The sequence below is a fragment of the Hippoglossus hippoglossus genome, chromosome 16, assembly GCF_009819705.1.
Source record: "Hippoglossus hippoglossus isolate fHipHip1 chromosome 16, fHipHip1.pri, whole genome shotgun sequence".
In the NCBI taxonomy this organism is placed as follows: domain Eukaryota; kingdom Metazoa; phylum Chordata; class Actinopteri; order Pleuronectiformes; family Pleuronectidae; genus Hippoglossus; species Hippoglossus hippoglossus.
This window is the reverse complement of record NC_047166.1, coordinates 5,979,203-6,004,249: the sequence shown is the minus strand read 5'-3', so window position 1 is coordinate 6,004,249 and position 25,047 is coordinate 5,979,203. Positions and strand designations below refer to the sequence as shown.

The window sequence follows — 25,047 nt, the reverse complement described above, 5'->3', positions numbered from 1 at the left end:
AACATCAACATCAAATTTCATAGCCAGTTTCATCTTTAGGTTTTCATTTTAAATCATTATAGACTCTTTGAGCCGTGTTGTCTGTACAGCTTTTGTTGCTGAACCTACCATGAGATCAGTAAAGACACCAAAGGGAACATCGGGTAAGGATCACTGACTCAGTTTGGCTGAAACATTGCGACCATATGCCTTTACCTCTAGTGTCTGGGGCAGGGAAACAGGGTTTTAGGCTTTCTCTGCTGGGAAATCACTCCTAAAGCTACGTTCCAGTGCAACTATTTATTTAGTTGATGTTACCGTGCCACGGCTTTAACTATCCAATATAAATAAAACCACACAATCCCACTCTCTGACAACTCATCAGCCATGTTGTGCCTGCTGGCAGTTCACCTCATCCAGTCAGGGAGAGGGCAGTGCCAGCCTGAAGCGAGACACATGTAGTCTACATAACTCTACAGTACCATCTGCTGAGGTTGTTTGCCATGTTCTGGTACATATGCACTGTCAGATGGATGTTGGTGTATTTTGTCAGGGAGACTTCCTGCTTAACAGGAGGAGGAAACTCTGCATATTTACAGAGGTAACTCAGACTCAAATATATGAGAAGGGACTTTTTGTTGTTTGCTTACAGAGCAGCCTTATCTCGATTCCATCACAAATAGCGATGGTGACAACTGAGAGGAGCGGTGTAATCAAATATCTAATGCCCTCTGGTTATCCAAGCCCAGAGGTAACTCTCTGTGGCTGCAAGTAAACAGCCCAGTGTGGAAAATTCCTATTGAAAACAGCAGCAAACCTGAGATGATTGATTGATTCTGAGGAGAGACGGAGCAGATCAATCCATCATGGAGCACTCCTTTGGATTCCATGCTCTAAGACCCTATTTATTTCTGCAGCCCTTTGCTACAAATGGAAGGCGCCGTGGGGGATTATTTGAAGACAGGGGCAGTGGGTGTTTTCAATTGTGTATTTTAAAAGACTGATAAACATGCAAACACTGACATCCACAACAACTCAGGCTCTTTTTCAATTTGCATTTGTGTGCATTATAATGTCGTCAGTGCAGTTAGTATCACACTTAATGCCCAGTAAGGCTGAAAAATAATCTATATTTATAGACCTAGGATGCATCAGCTAGTAACTTAACCAACAAGGATGAATGGGAAGACCCACATTTTATTGGACATATAACATTGGGCATAATTTTGGGTTTGACAAACTGCTACTATCGGCACAATCTATGAAAGACACAGTGAATAAACAGCTTTGAATACTCTACAGGATGCATCAGCCCTTAAATAATCTACCCTTGGAGAAGTTAAGAATATAGTCGTATAGAAAACATCTAGTTTTAGGAGATTTAAATCATACGGATGACCAGGTGGTTGTGCAACATTGCAGCAGGAGGCTATAGAGGAAGAAGGCAAGATGATGGAAGCATTGCTTTAGGTTACATTCCCCTGGAGAACCATGGGTCCTGCCATTCTTATGGATGTTCCTTTGACTCACATCACCTACGTTTACATTGTTGCAGACCAAGTACACCCACTGATGCTCTGACGGTATCATTTTGGTGCCTGATACCACAGGACACCTTCATAGTTCCTGTGGATTCCACGCCTCATTGGGTAAGTTATGTTTTGGTTTGAACAATTAGGGCCTTCACAATATAACACAGGTGGTTTTAATGTTGTGGCTGATCAGTAAATGTGTGTGCAGGCGAGAAGAGAACACGGAAAGCCATTAGTGGGACATTGGCGGTTGGATGTTCATTCATCATGGCCGTCACAGGCCAGTCAGCGTTGGTCAGGGGGGGGGGGGGTTACATGAGACAGCCTGAGTCCACATGATCAATCACTCACTGCAGCCTGTTTGTGTATCGTGACACCGTTTCTCTTACACCAAACAGTGGCGACTGCCGATTGTTGTTGTTTTTTAGTAAAGGAGAGAAAAGGGGAGGTGGATGAGATCTTTTTAGAAACTAATGTTTTATTATGTTGCTCCCTGGACGCTTCATATCCAGGTCAATTCGCACACCTACGAAAGCATGTCAACTTTGCAATCACCTGATAATGAGGGGAGATAAAACAACAGCCATAATGTTTAGAAGAAGTCTTGACGTACCAGATATGGAAATAGTTTCTCATTACTGGGCACAGATGTCCTGTATCCATTTGGTTCTAAAAAAGCTGCTCAGGATTCAGAACATACATAGAAATATACCAGCAAGGCCCAATTTGCCAGTGCACAAAAACAACAATATTCTGGCTTCACCTCTGCTGCTGCATTCTGAAGGGAAACACAGCACGATATTGCTGGACTCGCATTCTGTTTCCCTTTTCCCCTCAACATAACCATACTCACTACATCTGATGTATATGTATCACGACAATTACCCGTTGATAAAATCCCCCGGGGGGGGCTGGTTCAACGGCAACATTTCTGCTGTAATTTCATTTAACCAGCGTATAGTGGACGATGTGCATACATAATTAATGCTGGGATTCCTGAAAGGCCATCCGATGTTCATTGTAAATTCCACCGACTATACGAAGTTCAATGTAGTTAACCAGACGAAAAGGATCAGATTTCAGAGCTACAGTCCTTTAATACACCCACGGGGAAACTGGAGTTAAATGAGAGTAGCATGCCTCTCATTTCAGCTTGTGAGTCATGGCACAAACAGACAAAGGCATGAAATATTAAAGATGTGGTCAATAAGTCGCCCGGTTATTCCTGTTCACCCTGTCATCAAAGTGAAGCCAATTGATCCAGACGCAGAGATTCACACTAATTACACTGTCCTGTTACCAGCGGTTGCCGGTGTCCAATTATCAATCGCCAGGGCAATGACGATCTTGTTAGCGCTAATGCTACCTGGCACCAGAGAGACAGGGTTAGCGAGCCGGTTCGTCTGTGTGATGTTAATGATATCTAGCTGTTTGCTATTCGAGTCACACAGTTAGCACTGCAGATAAAGAGCGCCGGGGAGATGACTCGGTAGGTGAGTGGACTGCAGGTGAGTGGATGGACGGCGCCAGCGGAGCAATTGTGGGAGAAAAGAAAAGGGGGCTGAGAGGAAGCGGGATTATAGGTTTACTGAGCTGAACATGACAAAAGGTAGGAATAAATGGAGAGTGAGAAATGTCAGGTCCGTCAATCAAGGAGGACTTTTCTGAAAAGATTACCAGTACAATGCATAAGTCACCTTGAAGAGCAGAGAGCAGACAAGTCAAGAAATATCAATTGTGGGTGAAAAGAAAGGATCAACTTGATGTTAACAAACTAATGATACTCAACATTTAAAATCATGCAGACTTTTATTAAAGTTGTGTTTTCTGCAGCACTGCCAATGTTAAACCGATCGCATTTCCACTGACAGAGAAAGATGTTTGGACTCATTACAGCCAACAATCACAGACTGTCCTTGCAAGAACAACAGCAGCACCAGTCATTTCAGCAAATTGTGCATAACGACATATGTTTTTGTTAATGACTCCTGTCTGTTGGAAGCGAATAAGTAAGTCGAGTCAAGCTGTTACAGGCACTCGAGTCAGTACGCATAGGATTGGAGAGCCAAGCAAAACATGAGCCAAAGCAGAGAGACAGTCAATGTCGGTTTCTTGTAACCATGACTACAGTGATTTCTCAATTCTAACCCACTGGTTATTGTAATTAACATGCTGCCCCACAACCTGAACAAAGTTGAACTTAAAACCCAAACCACATGTTTTCGTATCCTTAACAAAGTAGTTATTGTATAAAGTTAGTTTTTATCATGACTAGTCAGGTTGTCTTTGTGCCTGAGCCTGACAAAAACTTAACCATAGTGTTAATAGCGTTATTTGTTCATGTGTATGGAGGTATAAACTAAGTATTTTGTCGTTTAACCTAGAAGAGAATCACCCCAATTTGACATATGATGGTAGTGTATGTAAACGTGAGCGTTATTCAATCGCAAAACTAATTTAGTTTTGACGACACAGAAAAGAATAATGTTGTTATTTGACCTGCACAGTCTGGTGTGGTTAGTCAACGTGCTGTTTTGCTTTCTAACGTATTAGCATAAAGTGACACATTTCAAGCCATGATTTCTTGCACTGCAATGTGAATATTATTTAATAAAAACTATTTATTACAAATGTTGACATATCCAATTTTGGAAGTGATACAGCAGATCAGTAGAGGCAGATTCTCTTTCATTAGTACCTCTTCTGTAGAATAAAAACGAGAGGATAAAATGGAGATGCATTACAGTGAAAGAGACTTGATTTGAGAGAGCTCATAGATTTTTGTTTCCAATGTTCCCGAAGGTTTAAAAGCTAACTGTTAGAGCAGCTGCTAATAAGACGACCCAGAAAGTGTAGGTAGCGTTGGGGTTTGCGATTGCCAGGTAAAAATATGTCTGGCTGTCTTTAAACTTCGCTAAATTTGGCAGAAAGGTTTTTAGCAATTATAGCCTCTATTTCACAGTTTCTACTTCCTTTATAAATCAACTGTCTTATTGCATAGGTTTACGTGTGCTTTGTTAATACAGAGCTTCAGCTTCTTGTCTTTTGCAGGCATCCAAACAAAAGTTTTTTCAGACTGCAGGGCCCAAACAGCTTGAATAGATAAGCAAGTAAACACTGAGGCTATCTACAGTCAGAGGGAACTTGCACTAAGACCCTCTTCTGCAGCTGCAAATATAAGATCCTTACAGATCCTATCATGTCCTTACTACAAGATGTAAGTGCAGGAAACTAATCCCACTGATTATCACTGACTTCCAGTTACTTCACAGTACAAGGGGATATACATGGGGCTCATTAGACGTTGATTCTTTTCAATCAAGACTGACTTTGTTCTCTTTACACTGGACTATTTGTGCCTGCAACGTATTTCACGTCTTCAAATCAACCGACGAGAAGATCGAGTCTCAAGTAATACTGCACACTGAATGGTGTTCGGAAGAGTGCTACGGATTCTGATAGCTTTCGGCGCTAACAGATCACTCAGCGCCCGGCCCTGAAATGCTTCTGCAAACAAGAATACGAGCTGTGTTTGAAGAGAGTTTGGATGAGACGACTGCCACAGAGACGGTTAGAAGAAGTCTGTTTACTGAGACGCATTGTTTAGATCATGAGGCTACGGAAAGCTGACCCCGCTTCACGGAGAATGCATAGCTGTGTTGTGTATGAGACATTGATGTAGCACCCCTGTCCAGATGAGAGCAGTGGGAGATAAAGAAGGGAGGTGGGACGACTCAGAAAACAGCCCCAGCTCTCAGTGAAGAGAAATCTCAACAGATAACTGCTGGACCAGTGACTTGTATCCCGGGCTGTTATGAAGTCATACTCTCTTGAGCTGTGCCAGTGAAGAATTACATTTATATATGAACGTCCCAGATCATCAATCAGATTTGATAAAGTGGGACAACTAAAACACATTTTCAACAAGTTAATGCATGTTGTGTTGATTGAATACATTGCTAACATAATTTGATACCAATTAGGAACATTGTTTAATTTATGACAGATTCCAATTTCAAGGGGGAAGGCTTCTGATTGACATTTGCCCCCCCCCACACTTTCTGTGACATCCCGCCCATGACGTCATGTGTTTCAGTCACATGATGTCCATACTAACTAATAGTAAAAGTCCTGTTGACTAGATTTTGTTAGAACAGTAAATAAACAGACTAAACACCTGCTATCCCTGATCTCCATTTTTATTGGGTTTATATTTTATATTTTGAGGACATATTGGTTTTCCTTTATAGCTGATATTTAATTACTGACCTTGGAAACAGCAGTTGTGAAACTATCTCACCAAAAACGTTCAGTGGTGAATTTTCTGGAGCTTTCAGTTATGATATGATGAAATAACTGAAAAACCTAGTTACATTTTTTTTGCTCTGTTCTATTCTATTTTCTTCTACTCTTCAGTAGTGCCTATAATACCTCAGTGATGTCGTGTGTAATATGATAGCGGACTGTTTTGCGGATAATTTTGTGAAAAGTCAGAACAGAATGTTTGAAAAATTAAGATGACTCATTTATTCTGTGGATACATCTGTATAAGACTGCTGTGCTACCATGGATACCAGTACTGTGCAGATAAATCTCCTGCTTAGCATGTGAGGACATATACTACCAAAAAAATATATCACACTGCACAACCGGTTAGTTCCCAGAATGGGCCACATGGACAAAATTAGAGGAAACTATTTCTGATTGGATCTCATCCTATCTCGCCCCCACACATCCCTCTCTCCTTCCCGCTCTCTCCCTCCATTTTCACCATTACGGTAATCACACAGTTGAACTCCCCCAACCAAAGGACTCACATCTAATGGTGCGTTGTGCCTTTCAGTGTCATAGCACTTGCTTGGCAAGACAAAGGAAGGGGGGAGAGAATTGATAGATCAAGGCAGATTAGAGCCAAAATGAATTTCTTCCATTATGAGGTCTGACGAGGAGGGGGGAGGAAGAGGAGACTGAGCCAGAGGCCTCAGCTGGAATCGTTTATCTTAAAGAATATCAGTGTTTGGTCTCTGTAGGTTTGCGCCGGACAGCTGCTGAATACTTGTCAGAGGAAAACGGCATCAGACTCACATTGACGTCTGAACTACTGTGAGCTTTCATAAGTATCATAATTTTAAAATATGTTTATTTTTAAGTAAAGCATATTTTCAAAATTTGCTGAATTAATTACATTTTTTGTCTGTTTGTTAGTTAGACTTACACACAAAAAACACTGGACCAATGGAATTGTGTGGAGCGGTGGACGAAAGGAAGAAAGTGTTATATGTTGGAGCAGATTCAATGGGTGGATGGTATAGAAGAGTATGTACTCTGCATCTTTCTACTGTTCAGTGCAGTTATTTTTGGATGCATTCTGGCTAATGAGATGCCAATCATAATCTAATGATATTTGAGATTTGCCTTCAACAAGGAATATCAATAAACTACCAAAGTGTCAAAGACTAAGCAGTCGATCCACACACCTTTACACATATTAATCTAATCAGAAACAAATGTGAAACGCACAGTGTCCAGAGATGATTAGATGGGGCTCCAGACTTTGAGCGGTACACACGTCAATCTAATTGCAGGAATCTAATTTGCCACTCTGGGAGTGCGTGGCGTGTCAGTGCGGCAGCCCTGTCTGATATGACAGCCTCTCAGATGAGATTACACCCCGCACACAGTGTTATTGAACCCCTCGCCTCTTCCATCTCCCAGAAGCCCCTCTCTTGCATTGATCAACAGACACGCCAACACACTACGAGGGGGATCATACATCTGATGCTCCGTCAACCCACAAAAACTGATTGGACACGACAGCTAAAGCTAGTGGCTCTGATTAGGCTGTTGATAAAGACACTCAGCCGTGGCACCGCAGCGAGAATTCAGCCGGTCGTGAGGTCAACTTAAATCCAGAAAGTAAACAAACAGAAAAAGTAAAGAATATCCCCAGAATTTAATAAAAATCTTTTGCAGGATGGGTGAGCAAGGTTTAAGAACGTATTAAATGTTCTGTCTCCGGCTCCACGTGTAACCTTGATAGAAATCTACCTTGCAAATTTAATCTCCGATTTCCACCGAGGATAAGACAAGGCAGCGCTTCCCACCCTGCCTCCCAGACTTTATCTCATCTGAATAGAGCTTTATGGCTCACTAGTTGTGCACTGAAAGATGCGCAGCCCAGCCAATTTAGGAGAGCTATAATAACCTGTTGACAAAGAGCACCCTTCAGCCGGAGAAATTAAACCAGCCATCTTAAAAGAGCAGCCGCTCCGCATCATTTGTGCAGCCCCGCGGGCATTTAAAGGAAGGGGAGGAACCTGGGGTTAGCGAGGTGTGTGTGCTACGTACGTTATACGTGTGTGTGTGTGTTCGCTTTTTGTTCATATGAATGTGTTATTTTGTTCATCCAGTTAGCAATTCGTCTAGAGGACAGTTCAACTTTGTCAGGTTATATCAGGCAGCAAAGCAATAATCATAGCTTCTGGCATTCGTGGTTAAACGAAACTGCAGGAACATTAAAAAATGAAGATTTTAATTAAGTGAAAGATGTGAACTATGCCACATTTTTAATCAATCAGAAAAAAAATCCATTTAGAGACCACTTGAAAGGTACTGCATTTTGAAAGGTACTGCAGCAATTTCACACTCAATTACGGCGCGGATGCAAACTTTCGAAGAATATTTCCTGGAGGAATGTGATTTAGACAAGTTGAAACGCTTGTCCACTTCACTCAATATCAATTTCCATTTCACTGGTCTGCCCTTCCTCCTGTTATTTTCCGGTGTCACCCTCTTCAGTTTCCAGAGGCTGTCAGCACCATTCACAACCCCAACGCCATCTCTGAAGTGTGGCCCAGACTGTACGTGCTGAAGTTTTCACAACCCTCGCGGCAGGATACCACAACAGAGGAAATTTATTTCATGCATTTTTACTTATTCATTTCGTCACCACCTCCCTCTCTCCTAACCACCAAAAGAGGCAGCGTGGAGAACCTGAGCCCCGCCTTCATGCTGATGAAACAGGAGATTGTTTTCTTCTCTGCAGGCCTGGATAGTACAGCATGCACACAAAAAGTGCAAAGGTAAAAGTGCATGTGCGCAGGAGCTTTAAAGACACTGCAGGCAGCAGAGGTCAACCTGTGCAGCTGTTAAGTCTTTGCTCCGCACCTAGAGCCAAATGGCTCGAGCTATGATGTTCACTGCAGGAACAAAATGATCTCAGCTCTGTGGGTTGCTGGTGTGTGAAGCAGCAAGACAACAACTATTGTCTGTCAGGAATCCAGAAAGAAAATACTCTGAAATGTAAACAGGACCGTCTGTTTTCATGCAACATGTAAGGCAATGACAGAAGAGTTTGTGGTGAATGATGAATGAGCATGGAGACAGAGAAAAGGAGTCTGAGGCCGAATTCAAACGGTGGATTGTCACAGAGAGGCCTGGGAGTCTGATGAGTCACAGTGGATCGAGAATTATGAATGAAAAGACGAGTGGTTGCCTCAGCACTTAGAGGAGGAGTTAGTGTGAGAGTCTTCGGCTTAGTGAAATATTAAGGCTGAGAGTGTTGACAGGCTGTAATAAGGAAGAGCTAAAAAAAAAAGTACTGGGTATTAATAGTCCCAAAACAAGTGAATGAAACAAAATCTGCTTCCATGAGCTTAAAAGCTTGGCAGGGAACGCTTGTGATTAAAACTGCCAAACTCTGATTACTACACACCAAGCGACATGTCTCCCGCTGCAGAGACGTCATCGCCAGAGTGTCTCGGGCTCCACGTCGTCGCTGCAGACTGATCAGTGAGCACAGATTACATAAACACTGAGGGGACACTGACGAACGCAGTGGAGCAACACAACGGAAGGGTGGATGCGGTATGTTTGACCTTGGCCCTTGTATCCATCAGCCGGCGATTGAATCATTACAGTAGAATAGAGTGAAATCCCCTATAATCCTCCTGCTTCATCATACATTTTGCAACCAGTCTTTTTCATCATTTTGGTTATAATCCCTGCGCAGAGGCTTGATGATGTGTTCATGCCCGCTGAGGGAGACTTGTTCTAATCCGAGAAGGGAAGAGCAGATATTTGGTGGCGAGGATAATAAAAAAAGATGGCTTCCACTTTGAGGTCCACCTGTCTTCTGTTATGAAATGACTTGATGGTGACAGTTTGGATTGAGAGATCATAAGAACTATGAAACATCCCAAATTGGTCGAGGTCATGAACTCTGCTTCCTTGACTTGCTTTTCTAAACTCCGCTTTTCTCTTATAGCCTTCGTATCTTTCCTCGATGCCGTAGCAATTGATTCTTATAAAAAACCACTTGTGATCTCAACACTGCGACATCAGTGACTCAGCCTGATGCCTCTGAGCCCAGTTCGCGTGTGCTGGGATCTCCAGGCACTTGTCGCAGCTGCGGTGCCAGCAGACGCAGAGCGATGCAGCACAGGACCGTCATTCCGTGCAGCCAGGACCAAAACCTGCTCCGACAGCAGGTTCGCCCCCCCCCCAGAGTGAGTTATCAGAGGCTCGCTGTCAAGTGCCTCATCTGCCTGCACCTTAACAGCTCCAGCATGCAATCGCAGTTAGGGTGATTTATTTGCCTCCTTATTGTGATCTCTGAATTTTACTGAGTTCATTGGAGGAACTTACCCAACTTATCCTGAATAAAAAGGTTGATGAGAGCAAAACACGGCCGTCACATTTATCTGTGTATATATATATCTATATAGATATATATATAAGCAGTGTCTTATAGCCCCTATTCATATGCTTCTGAGTGTCCTATTTTCATTTTAAATTATTTGTATTTATGTTTTTTTTCTGAAATCAATGAAATGACTCATTATTTACTACGTGAATTATCATATTCACTGGTTCTCCAGTGCATCTTTTCCAGTAGCTCTCGACCTCCTTTATGTCACAATTCAAGATCATTTCATTTTTCTCAAGTACACTATATGTACTGCATATCCCTGGTGTTTATTTTGACTGATTTCATAAAAGATTGAATAAAAACTACATTTGTTTTCTCCACTGGGCATAAAGGTTTGATGTTGACTGACAGTAATGGTGCTGGTAATTTATAAACAGGTGACTCCTGCAATATCTTTGTGCGTGGGCGCAATCAATAGTTCATAATGTCCCTTCCAAGGATATGGCCACACAGGCCCTTAGCAACCTGGAGCTTTTCCCTGTGTCTTAATAGAAACATAGAGTCATATAACAAGAAGGACAAGACTATAGACTAAGAAAGCGCAGGATGCAGACATTTATAACATATATATCTATAAAACTGGATGAATAGTATTGAGTGTGCGGCAGCAGCCGATGACTCAGCCCGGGTGGAAATGAGAAGAAACGTCTGGTGGGAACCAGCTCCAACATTAGCAAGTACACACGTGGGGAGAATAACTTTACCCAATAACGGGCTCTTCTCAAAGGGGACATTCATTCTCATATCACCGATAGCCTTTGATTGTATTTATATTTAACTTTTAACAGTTGCTATGTTCAATTTCAACTTTCAATTCGCCTTAGAGATATAACAAATATCTGTTCTTATTGTCGACTGTTTTTCATATACTGTACAAACTCCAAGGCTCAGCCTCAACAATCTTTAGGAAGGCTCTCAAAAACAGTTTCATTCTTTTTTTGAAATACTAATAAACAACATCTCTTTTATATAATTGGTGACAATTCTGATGTAACTTTAATAAGAACCTGAATATATTAGCTATGGGATGCAGAATGTATTAATATAAGATGCTGCATATGGATATATGTATGACTTTGGATTAATATGTTTGCTTGTGAAGATTTAACAATGTACCCCTCAATATCTGAAAATACACTACAGTAGATTTGAAAGAGCAAACTCCACGTACACTGTTCAACAAACAAGACCTGCACCACAGCCCAGACCATTTAAGACTCAGGCCAATAGCATCTGCAGATATTTTACAACTAGAGTAATACATGCTTTATTGTTTCATAGCATCTTTACTCAAGCGAAAATATGTTTTTATTTCTCTAAATGTATTATTATCTAATCTTTATGATTCTGTAATATATCCAGTCTTGGTCCCATCTTACTGATAATGCAGTATGAGTAAACCATCTCCCATCCTTCACTGGTATATTTACAGAAAGATCAAAAACACCTAGGCTGATATGTGGCCTCATCGGCTCCAGAACAAATCGACTCGGGTCGGGATGTGCTCTCCAGAAGGGGGATAGGTCAGATCCTGATTTGTCACCCACCAGTCGCTATGGAGACAGATGAGTTCTACCGATGATGGAGCCCATGGGATACAGAAATGGATGGGGAAGAAATGCGAGAGTGGGTGGTGGATGGTGACAACTCTTCACTCTGCGTCTCTAATGTGACAGGGGGTGATAGGCACCGTGTGCGTAGCCCTTCGTTTAACCCCAATGATAAGGGACGTTACCACTCTCTCTCCTGCTCCCTGCAACATCCTCAGTGCTGCGTTCAAGACCAGGCGCAGGGCCCGCTGTGAGGTAATTGCAAATGAGGGGAAAAAAACCTTTCCGCTCTGTCTAATATGTGGGCGGAGAAGAGAGCAGGCAATTGTTAGTGGAAGTGTTTGCCAGCTGAATGCTTTTAATAAAAATGTTCTTTAGATAATACGAGGAGGAGGAGTTTGCAAATGAAAGGGGCGCTCAAGGTTGAGTCTCACTTAGTCCTGTGATTGTGTACATGCATGTGTGTGCGATGAGTTTGTTGTGAGTTCCCTGTAAGGAGTGTTGTCTTTGTGTACGAGCTGCCTCAGCAGATATCTTCAGAAGCTCTGTTGGTGCTTTGTTTGCTGTGCAAGATGATAATAATAATAATGATGACAGTGGAAACTGGTCAAAATCCCTCATCACTTTCACCAAGAACCCTCAAGTACCAGCTGCCGTGTAAAAAAACAGCCAGAGATGACTAAATAATAAATATACAGGGCTTCATCATTTAGGCCATTGATCTGAGCTAAATCAAGTTTTCAAGCCCCCCCCCTCCTCCTCCCCCCTCCTCTGTTCCCCGCCATGTAGGAGCACATGGCAGAGCTTTACATCATCTGAAGAGCCCTTGGGATTTTCTAATAAACGCTACTGGTTTTAAATGGTCCCCGGGCACACGATGAGAGAAGAGGTGAGAGGTTCAGCCTGAACTGCTGGAAGTGGCTCATTTCGCATTCCAGGACAGCTCTCAGCAAAAACCAGTGACCTGATGCTCTTTAATTGCACCTCTCGGGATAGGGAGGGAAAAGAAAAGGAAAAAAATGAGGGCAAAGTGGGGGATGGCACAAAATTTAAAAAAGCAACGGGTTATATAATCATAAGATTAAGGCAGTCTCGCTTGTTGCAGAGGGGAGGAGAGCAAAAATGTGAATTGCAGCCTGTGGCCAATCCCCCTTCACAGCCACCCAGACTTCTATTGTTGATGAAAAACCTCTGGAGTGAGGGAGGGGCAGCTGTGACACCCAGTGTAATGTTCTCTCTATTTTTTTAATTACAAACACAAGCCTCGTCCCCAGCATCTGTTGGACTGTGGTTTTGGCTTGGCATTTAATGTGCCGTGCACTTCAGTTAGTGACCCACATATGTAGGCACGAGAGTAATGACGTTCACAGAGTGATGAACATCTCTTTAATCCTGCGTTTAGGCTCTGGGGCCGCGCGGCTTCTCGCTCCAGAGAAACTGCAGAAAGTGATATAGCAAGCAAGAGCTCTAATAAGAAGCGAGCGCACGATTTCTGTTGTAGCCTTTTCTGTGACCCTCTGAAGTCACAGACACATTATAACATCTGAATCAAGCTGTTTTCACACGTGCAGTTAAGTCTGGACATTTTTCCTGAAAAGGGACCGTATGGGAGAAAGCAAATGTCCGAGTCAGGTGCTTCAGAACTTTTCCTGTTTGGACACTTTAAGGAGTTCATGTCTGGAAACAGCTTTAATGAGCTTTCCAGTCTCTATGCTAACTTAAGCTAATTGGTTCTACCTTCGTATTTACAGACATGGGCTAATCTTCTCATTTAATTCTTGGAAAGAAAGATAATTAGCTTATTTCCCAAAAAACTACGAAACCGATTCCTGCCAAACGTGTGGGAGGGAAGGGGCCTGGGACGTAAGAGAAGAGAAAAGTTATCAAGTCCAAAGTTATCAAGTCCAACCCGAACCAAACAGGCATTCTGATCACATCCCAAACTCGAATACTATTTTTACAGTTTATTGTACTTTCATTGTCTATGTTTTATGACATATAAATAATTTAGGTTATCAAACCACTTCCCTTTTTTCTTCTGTATTTAACTAGACAACCATGTGTGGGGTTGTTGGGCCTTGGTAGAGAAACAGTATGTGCTCTACTTGTTCATTCTGAAAACATCTCTCAAATTATTATCCAACGTTGCAGCATTTCAGAGATTTTGAAATGCAAAGCCAAACATGGTGTCCATGGTGACTCACATCACTGAAAGAGGGACCTTGTTTTTCTGAAGAGCATTGACACAACAAAGGAGGGATTTGATTTGTGTGTCTTGGTGAGGAGTTGTTTTGTGTCACCTATTCTGAAAGTTTCATGCTACTACTTTATGCAAGGTTAGCACATGAGGAGAATTCATCTCCCTCTCACATCTCGTTGTAGCCAAAAGGGCACAGAAAATACTTTCAAGGTTTCAACGAGTCGAAATTGGTTGACAGAGTTGACGTAAGAGACCCATTCTGGAGCCTTTTCCCAGACTGGCAACAAAGGAAAAAGAAGAGTAATGCATCCTGGAGACTGACCAAGAGCGATAAAACCTCCTTCTTTACAATGGAGTTTTACTGAATCGGCTTTCCGTTCAGATTAGAGAAAACAGCCTCGCTTATAGCTCTGTGATGACAAAAGATTAAAACCATAAACAATTTGTCCGGCCTGATTCACTTCCAGTTACATGGTGATTCGTATATTCAGTCAAGAGGAAATGGACAGAAACATATCACCAAGTGGCAATAACACAGTTTAATTAAAGGAAAGCAGAGTATTCAATTATACTGAAAGCAGGACAACTCTTTTCAAGACTGGCATTGCTTAAATTCATTTGCTGGCCTGGAGGAGAGGTTTTAAATTCAGGATTAGCATCTTCTGGTGGAGAATCGTAGATGTGTAGTACTTTTATGTACCATAAATAACCTTTTAAGAATAATGCCCGGTTGGTGTTAAACATCATTTAAATTCAAGGCTGAGGGCGTCATGCTGTCGTGCTCTGAGATAAGCTGGGGAAACAGAACCATCACCACTGATACTTCTAGTTAATGCTCTCCACCATAAAAGTAGGTCACGAGAGCTCTGGGAGCCAAACATTGAAAATGATTCACTGCACTGAGGGCTTAGGTTTGCAAGTCTTACGGTTAAACTAGTGTCCCAAAACGACTTTGCATCATTTTCCCACACTCATTTTAAATCTGCTCATATCTACATATGTGAGTTAAGTCTTTTTCAAAAGCCTGAAATCATTAAAAGCTCTCAACATCATCACCTCTTCCTTTGCTCCGCGCTATAAAGAGAGCCTCACCCTGTCACACCTCGCTGCCCGTCATCTGCCTCCACATGATGCATGATGGCAAAAAGCCACCTCTCTTGATCTCGCTGACAGAAAACGTTTTTTTAGTAGAGCCATAAAAAAAGGAGTAAACAAAAGAGAGAGTAGGAATTAATCCGGGTAAAGAGATGACAGGTTGAAAGAACAACAAAAAAGGTAAGAAGCAGAAGATACAGCTTAACGCCAGTAAGTTCTGCAGCTCTGTAAGAAGTGAGGTGTTCTCCTCCAGATATTAATTCTTTCAGTGGCTTTAATCTGTATTTTTTTACAGTGACAGTGTGCGAGTGGTCTCTAATCATTATTACCTAAAGAGAAAAATCCTCTGAATTTGCTGCTCAACTCAGTTATACATGTTTTGTGAGTTTCAGCTCAATATCCACACCCTGGTGGCTGGCTGCAGTAACAGTCACAAAACCAACCTCCTCCATATTAATGGATGGGACATGGGCCAGAGTAAAATCAAAAAGTTCAGGTTGATTGCATTTTTCAATGTCATTTTAGGTTTTCGTTATAACACTGATGTATGTTCAAGTGCTCATGTTTCTGATGTTCCTATAAAAACGGAGTGAAACGTCATTATTGACAGCTAAAACTGAGTCATGATTGGTCGAACCCATGTACAGGTGGGACTTTGATACTGCAGCTCCACACCATGATAATTACTGCCCAGATTCTGGCTCCAAATGAGCTCAGAAGCTCAAGATGGCAACACCTATATGATGGAAGTGAAGACGCGTCATCCCCATTATAAACGTTTGTTCCTTCTTAGAGATGTATTATTGCAGAGAGTCGAGAGCAGCACACGAGACGTCTCACACATCATCCAGTTGACCCTCTGGAGATTAAGCTCAGTCCCGGTGAAAACTGCTGATAACATCCGCACCAAATATTGAAGCTAATACGTAAAGTTATTTACACATGTAAATATGATATAATTAATACTAAACTACGCAAAGACAAAATCCACTTGGGTCACAGATGATCCCGCTCTCAAGCTTGAAAATCAATATATTGATGAAGTTTATAATGAGCAAATTAAACATAACATATTCACAAATTCATAATGATATTAACATTCTGCAAACTGAGTTAACCACGTACTTTTGTATATTAATCATTAGAAGGATTGACTTCTCCTACAAGGTCAAGTTATCATTAATGAATAGAATTGAGCTTCAATTAGCCTTTGCATTTAAACTCCTAACTCATATCATTAATGCTTAGAGGTACTGAGAATACAGAAGATAGTGACAACTGCTCCTCTGTGGCACCGAGTTCATGAATTTCTATAAAATTTGGCTCTAATGAGATGAAGCAAATGTATTCATCAGTCCTGCTAAACTAGAACTTGACCTGCTCTCATCATCTTGCCCTCCTCTATTTCATAATCATCCAGGAGATTTAATATTTGACAATAATTGAATCTTATCAAAGGGAAACAAAAGGTAAAGCTACCAGAAAAAAGCTCCTGTCACACTTGATTGATATTTAACCCATCAGAAATCCAAGAATTTACAATACTACAATATTTGAACATAAAAATAATGCTAATATAATCCTCACAAATCAAAAAATATTTATTTATTTCAACTTTTCTAGTTAATTGCTCTTATTGTAGCCATCTTTCAAGAAGTCAGAATTGCTGAAAGTGCAGTAAATAGCCCGGTTTTCTCTTTATAATTGCCCGGAGCAAAATAAACTTTTAATAGGCTCTAAAGACACTTCTTTTAAAATGACAAAGGGGAAATGTAAGAAAGACTGTATCAAATATGGTTAAGAGGAAAGAGTAAAGAGTAAAGTGGGAGCTGCGTTCAGCCTTGAGGGTCATGACAAAGAAGAGAGGAGAGGGATTACAGTAAAAATAGAAAGGAATGGGGGGTTGAGGGAAAGACTCAAAGGAAGATTACAGTCGAGTGAAAATGTGCCAGAGAAGCTGTTTGAGGAGGAAAGCTTCGCGCCTCTTCCTCTCCACGGTTCGGTTTGTGTTGCTTTGTGCTGCGGAGCAGCGAGGATGTTCTGGTGGTTCTCGGCATATTGACAAGCTCCTGACGACAACGCTAACCGTCGATCCAATCACGCCGCATCTCTGTTTATTCTGGGGATTAAATTAAAGAACACAGCATCCAATTTCATACCTGGCTTCCCCACACCACTCTTCACACTGTGACATTTACTCACTAGCATGATGCCCTTTCTGTCTCCCGCCCCCTGACTCCCCTCGCTCGCTGGGAAACAAACAAGGAGGGATGGGAGCAGGAAAAAATGATGCCCGATTTATAATGAATGGTTATATATTGGCTGATGGGATTAACCGTAGGGTGGAGGGAAGTAGTTCCCCTTCCCCCACACGTTGCCGTGCTGCCAAAGACAAATAGCCCGCTCTGTTGTGGCTCTTTATTGTTTGCCTATCGCTTAGATCTGAATTATGGGACCGTGTTTAGTGGATATCTGCACGACACAGATAGACGTGGCAAGAAGACGAGGACTGAACTATTCAGTGGGAGAAAGCTTTGTCCCCTTAACAGCAGAAATATTTTTAAAAAGTGTGGCCTCAGTGTGAGATGTTTGCTTTGGGAAAAACACTTTATATTTAAAACGGATTCATAACAAATACAAACACACATTTTAGCTGTACTGTAGCTGAGCGCACTCTGAGAAACCACATCAATCTGATTTCTGGCATTTTATTTGAGAGAACTTTGGCACCCCACTGACTAATATCGCTGCTTTAAATAATTTCCTCTAATGTGAAAGGTTTGCGAGCGCTGCTGATCCCACTGAGAGTTAATGCACCAGTTTGCATCTCACTGCACATTTGAAACGCTTCCCACCATTTAGTTTTTACTCGTGTTTTGTGAGGTTGAATAACTTTGGCTCTCATGTTCATCCCTCCACATAAAACCATAGCCAGCAATTACTCAAATTTAAAGGTGACTATACACTATAGATACCATAAGTACAGCCCAACCTATATGGGTTTCTGAGGGCTAATACAAATGTTAAGGGGTAAGCAATGTATATATTTTTTTAATTGTCAATGATTCCTTAGCTGTCGTTATCTAAGGCTATATACTTTATTATATATAATGATGAATATAAAAGAAAACCCAAATAGAACCAAATATATAGAACTTGAATTTAGAGAATAAACTATTTTTTGGGGGGGAAATGTATTGTTATTCTTTAGAATGAATGATATTGGCAAAGATAAATGTGGATGCTGATGAGTCTGTGTTTACCAATATATGGGTTGGGTCTACTTATAATAGCCCAAAGTAGCAGACAGTCCAAATAAATGAGTGGCTGATGACAGGCAAAGTGTGATGTAGACATGAAATAAACAAAATAAAAAACCAGGGCTCTGATCTCTATAAATAATCAATTGAAATCAGTTTTGATATAATTCAAAACCTTGACACAAGTCTAAATCTATACACCATATGTATCTAACCTCTTCGTTATAGATAAATCCAGCTCAAACGGACCAAACCAGAGCTGAAGCACAAGCAGTTGGTACTGGATCAGTAAGTAATATACAGGGATTGTTTGCTAATATGCCGCCATAACAATTTTATGAGTTGATATCAAGGCTCATTGCAGCGAGTCTGTTTTGGAGCCTTTCTGCCCTCCAGCAGACTGAAAATGCTTAATGCAGCTTTAACGCAAACAAATCACTGCAACTGTCTCCATCACGTTGAGGAACGATCGAGGCTGCTTCGTCATTCCTCAAGTTTTAATACTGACAACAGTACAGTCCATTAGCTTCTTATGTCCTCGGCTGTTATTCCCTCCTAATGACGCCTCACATCACAAGTGGTGCAAGTAGAAAATGTCGTGATAAGTCATCTTAAGACATTACCTGAGGTAAAACTAACAGATCGCCGTTACTTACTGCATATTAAATAACCATTCAACAAAGTAGACTTTCTGTAACAAAATATCAACAATATCATTCATATTTTTCTATATAATATAACAGTATTTTGCTCTTTCGTGATTTAAAACAAGACAGTAAAATGTGTGTTTGGTGTGACATCATCACTCCTCTTATTCCCTTAACTCAAACTCATTAACAGCTTGGTTCAAACCCTCAATTTTAATTATATTTCTATCACCGCAATCTCTGAAGTAAAGTATTAGATATATGGTAGAACACTCTACAACTTTTTTAAATAGCAGCTTCAAAGTTAGTTTGATGGTTAACTGACTTGTAATAGGGAGAGTAGTGCTGCTCTAGGTCGCACTCCTCAACCTGAATGTCTGTTGTTGCTCTTCGTAACTTTGGCGAGCAGGTAGGATCTGTGTGGAACTGACTGCTAGTGGCAGCTTCAACTTTCAGAATCAGGTCAGGAAACTTTTAAAATATGAAGAATCCCACACAGAGTTTGGTGCGTTTGTTACAGCAGCAGCAGTTCTGGTTCAGGAAGCAGGGGATCATGGGTAATATCCAGGACTCAGTTGTGTTTCAGTTCATTGAGAGGGACTACTGCAGAGGGCGCTGTTGCTCAGTAAAAGTTACAGAGTGTTGCTTTAAGATATGACACAAATGGAAAATAAAGAAAACAAGCTCACTCATTGAATGTTTCAGTGTCAGAGAGAGGATCAGACTTCCAAATGTCTGCTCCAAACCAGCCTTCACATGGTATAAAGAAGGTAAAGAGTAAAAGGACTCATGTTGGCTAAAACCTCTGCAACCTCGGGGGAGTGACAGGAGCAAAGAGACCACAAACTATTTCAAGGCTGCTCGCATCATCGCCTTAATAATCCCAAATCCCTCAAGATGTGTCGGAGGGAGACCTCAGGTATGGGAGACAGCACCGAGTCGGATAGTACCATCCAATTCTTATTAAGAGCTGATCCACCTTTTATTAAGGGGCTTTATTGTGGTATTTCCCTCTGGCTCGGCAGTGTGAAGTGACTGATACGCTCCACTGCAGAGGACCCGAGGACCCCTCAGGATCTGGCTCCAATTAGAGGCTGTTGGAAACTGTGACACGCCTGGCAGGTAGCGAGGTTTCACATGCTGAGTGAAAGGTAAGAGCGTTACGGTGACAAAAGCTCACTGAGGCGCAAACAGGTGCTACTTGATACCTTTCACCTGACAGTTCAAAACAGACAAAGAAGATGAGAGCTTCACTCCATCACAGTTTGTTTTGAGTCGGGCTGTCGGTTCTGGAAAAAGTATTTTAAATGTGTTTTCGTATGCTAGTTATTTTCTCCTTTCAACAGTGAAGAAATTCAGTATCAGGCCTGGGTGATGGAAATACTCGACTCTCAAAAGAAAATCTACTTGTTAAAAAACTGATTGCAACAAAAACAAAGCTGTAGCAAATAAGGATTATTATTTACCAACTTTGATCATTGAGTGCGTAAAACATTAGAAAATAGAAGAAAAATGTTAATCACAATTTCCCAGATACAGCGATGACATCTCACAATGTGTTTTTTTCTTGTCTGAGCCACAGTCTGAAACACTGAAGATGTGCAGCTAATGAAAAACACTACAACCGACTTTCTGCTTATTGAATCGCTTAAGCTATGATGACTTTGATATCACAATAGTTGTATGAATTAAGGCAACAGAGCCAAACGTGGGAGAAACAAGCTCCACTCAGATAAAATATAAACGACACTGTCTGTAAGAAAGACACAACATGCAGCTGACTGACTGTGTCCGTCACACTGCTGCACTATTGCTCTTCTCTGGATGAAAACATCGCTCTTATGCACAACCATCTGAAATATCTAATTATGAAAAAAATACACCAGTGTTCCACAGCGTCTCCAAACATAAGGTTGATATTGCCTTAGTGATTTCTTTATTGCCAGCAGATTCTTAAAGAGCAGTCTGCATGGTTTGTTTTTCCTCACTTGGCTTGATTAGTTTCTTTGTGATGTGTAGACTGTAACTTAAAGCACTATACAAATTGCTGTTTTTGTGCTGTAATGAACTCCTGTATCCTTTTCCAAAGTACCGAGGAAAACAACATTCTTTCATTCACCTTGAGGGGAGGATGCGTCGTTATTTAGATTCTCAGCCTCACTTTACAAACTCTCAAATATTTACTCCTGCGCCTCAAATAAACTTCTTCCTTGCTGTTGGTGAACGTGCAGAAAAAGCTTCAGAGCCTGTCAGAGCTTGTTGAAAACGGTTGTGTGAGGACATTCCGGTCAAACTAAGAAACTGCTGATTCTATTTAGTTGAGATGACGTCTTATAATAAAGGAAATCAATTGTTCAGTCCAAAATTCCATATTGTTAAATCCCTTCATTCCCCTAATTCAAGCTGACAGCATATTTATGTTAAGAGAAATCGTTATCGTTAAAATGTATGAAATCAGCAGCTTCTTCCACTTCACACAATTAAGATATCTTCCCATAAATAATCAGTCTTATTCCAGTTTTGTGCACGAAACCTTCCAGAGAGAAACGGAAGACCACTGAATGACCTATGACCCCGAGACCCTTAATCAAAATGCTCACACTCACCAAACATGTTGCCAATATGGCCGTTTCTCGTCAGAGGCCGCAGCTCATTCTTGCCCCAGGCGTAGAGCTTGTAGTTGTCCCAGGCGAACTTCATCATCTGCAACATAAACAGAGGAGAGGAACAGCGGTCAGTCGACTGACAGGCAGACATCCCTCCTCAGAACCCAGATGTAATTACATTGCTGTAGCTCGAGGCGAAGGCAATGAGAGCTTATTGATCAGAACGGGATTAAGGACAAACATGCAATTATCACACATAAACAATAAGATTGACATTTCCCCTGCAGCTACTCCTCCTCCCAAATCAAAGATTGAATGATGTGTCCGCAGATGAAAAGCAACTCTCGCAGATAAAACCACATCCAAGAGAAGAAAGTTTCGTTTTTTTTAATTGATGCTCTCTTCTCCTCCCCCTGATAATGAAAATAGTGATCTATGCAATTTGCAAAGAAGAAGGCAACTGTCTTTGATGCAGTGAAAAGAAAGTGATGGAGCGAGACAAGCAAGTGAGGGATGAAGAAAAGCTAAGAAGCCCAGAGTTGAGTGACACATCTTTATAGAAACACGGTTACAATTAACTTGGCGTGTCAGGGGAAGTTTGCCGTTATCTTTCAAATAAGTGCATGAATATCTAAACAGAGAATATAGTACTGTAGATTTTTTCCCACAACTATTGGTCATAAACATCCTCGGGTGCAGAGGTCACTGTCAAGAAAAAGATGATGGCATTTCTTTATAGAGCACTTTTGAAAAATCTCTCCAGTTGAATGTGAAAAATGAGAATAAATATCATCAAAATATTATCGCAGTGTACTTTCTTTAATTTGTCAAATAGTCGTTGAACACACAAATGTTGATATAACAATTTTTTCAAAATACATAAATATATTGTACTGAATCACAGCGCTAGTGAGATAATCTGCTGTTCCACTCTTGTTCTTGAGGAGATTTTCTCTATCGGGACCTATTTTACTGATTACCCCTGCTCCAGTGAACATAATATTATTGCCTTGAAGAGCAGACTTTAGTTTCTTCAGTCAGAAAGCAGTGTACTAGTACAGCTACTATTGGCTCATAAGCTCCTGAAAGTCAGAATATTACATTATGTGCCAATTACCAGCAGTGACAGAGGGGATGGTTTTGTTTTCACAGTGTGAACGATGTGTGTGTGTGTGTGTGTGTGTGTGTGTGTGTGTGTGTGTGTGTGTGTGTGTGTGTGTGTGTGTGTGTGTGTGTGTGTGTGTGTGTACAAATGAACAATGAAGTGAAATAAACCTTTAAAAAGTAATGCAGCTGTGAGTATACATGTATATTTGAATCAAGTTCTGTCGGCAAAGACAACTTCATTAAATTCCTTTGTCTTTGGCAAAATAAAACAAACACAGAAAAGCCGGTTCCCTCGGTACAATCTGCCGTAAGATGGACAGAGAGACCCGAATTAGATTTTTCCCTCCCTGGATTTCACGGTAACACGATGTCATCTCTATTATTGCTACAAGAGACTCCTCGCTCTCCAGAGGTAGGCTCAGATAAGCCTGTGAGGAAAAAAAAAAACACAACACGAATCCGATTACCTGCGACGAGGCCTCCAGCTGAAAATCTTCTCAGCCTAAGAAGCTCATTACAGACACCTCAAATAGTACAAAGCTGGAGCCCTTTCTCACACTAGAACAACCCTAGTTTCCTATAAAAAGACTAACTGTGCTTCAAGTCGCTAAACCCACGACTACAGGTCAGAGAGCGCAGCTTTGATTACAGTGAATTATGTGCCATTAAATAATTTTGAAGCTACTATGCCAGTTTAAGTTGTGATTTCGCATTTGCGCTGCACCACACATAAAAGCATTATGTACGGAAAAACATTTGTAGATCAGAAGATAAAACATAATCTGCATTAGCGCCACCTTTGTTGTTTTCTTTTGTAGTTTTTTTCTTTATCCAGAGTATGGCGGCGAATCTGAGAACCCAGTAAACAGCTTTCTAACAGCGTTTTCCCCCATTAACACAAACAAATATGAATCTTGTTTACTGAATTAATGTAAAAAACAAGCACAAAATACGATTAAAGGGCAAAGCATCAAAGGATCTTGAGATGGAAATATGTTCACAAAGGTAATTATTTTCCTCTGAAAGAGCGGAGAGAACAAAAATATCCAGTGCCAGTCTGACTGCGTCCTGACTGAACGTTCTGTCTGGCAGGATGAAAACCTGAAAATGTCTTCGGTCTCATTTGAAACTTACTCCATCTTTTATAACGTCTCACTCCCCCCCAGCTGCTTTGAAAGAAAAAGAATAAAACTAATAGGGAAAAGTGTTCGCATAAAACTTGGGATTGGGGAAATGTTAGAACTCTATGTCCCTCTCAGCTTCTTTTAAATAACGTTACAAACTGAAAACCGTTCTATGCAAACCAAGGAAATAAATATATAATGTTATGATGAAACCTGCCAGGGAACCGGGACTTTAAGAGCATCATCAAAGAAAGAAATGGCAGCATTAATCAGCTTTGATCTGATGCTAAAACAGGCTAAGAGATGCATTTATTGCCGTTGGTATTGAAACTAATGATTAAATCCGTTTTAGAGTAATATTTTTATAGTCTTTGTTTAATCTATGTATTCAATCGTCATCTCCTCGTCTACAAGTTAGTCTTAACTTCCATGTAAAAATGTAGAAGAAAGCTGTAACATCTGTTACAGCTTTCTTCCGTGACACATTAGGGAAGTTTTCATTCCAGTGGAGGGAAACAAATATCTGGCATTGTGTTTTCACATCGCTGCTCGTGTGTGAGCTGCGGAGGGTCAAAGTGTGGGAGGAGTGAGGTCACATAGCTGTAGGATTGCTGGTATACCGACCCATCACCACCACAACACACACAAACACACACAAACACACAGAGCGCTAATCAATAGCTGTAGCCGTATTTGAGGATACCACTGCTAAAGCTGCTTCTCCAATAGAGCAGCTGGATGAATGACTCGTTTTCAGGGGAACAAAAACTGCCGACATGATCTGACAGGACACCGACTGTTCTTTGGTTGAAATAATTGGCTGGTTGTTGGGAGGAAAAGATCGATGAACTGAATACAGAGCCAGTGATTAAAATGAATCAGGGATTGACCAGACGTACAATATTCAATACTAAGACTGTAGGTTAAAAGGTCGCGCACTGCTGGTCGTTCAACACCAGCCAGATCATTTAAGTGACGCACACTGTAGCATAGAAATATTTAGCTGTTTTTTGCCAAAATAAAACTTTCCACATCAACTCTCTAAAAGGGATAATAACTGCTATACTTTTGTTATCTGGAAATCTTCCATTGCTTCCATGTAAGGTTGTAAAACATCACAAGGACATCACACCGGTATTATTTCAATGCTCGGCCTGTCTTTCTGAACCAGCGTGGGCCCTGAAGTGGTCAGCAGGGTTTCCTGTTCAGAGCCATAGTTTGACTCTCAAGGCAGAAA

General features: G+C 41.1%; 2 protein-coding genes across 5 annotated transcripts in view; both read right to left on the bottom strand.

Moving 5' to 3' along the window:
• Positions 1-25,047, bottom strand: part of LOC117777400 (hemicentin-1-like) — a 1,765,934-nt gene that overhangs the window by 963,514 nt on the left and 777,373 nt on the right. The gene's annotated exons all lie outside the window — the stretch shown is intronic.
• Positions 1-25,047, bottom strand: part of LOC117777415 (mannosyl-oligosaccharide 1,2-alpha-mannosidase IA) — a 169,447-nt gene that overhangs the window by 71,902 nt on the left and 72,498 nt on the right. For all 4 annotated transcript variants that reach the window (XR_004616602.1, XR_004616603.1, XM_034612195.1 and 1 more), the window contains exon 2: positions 21,580-21,676. Coding sequence is in view for 2 of the 4 variants with exons in the window: in XM_034612195.1 (XP_034468086.1) it covers positions 21,580-21,676 (97 nt within the window). In the remaining 2 variants the exon portion in view is untranslated. The remainder of the gene's footprint in view (positions 1-21,579; positions 21,677-25,047) is intronic.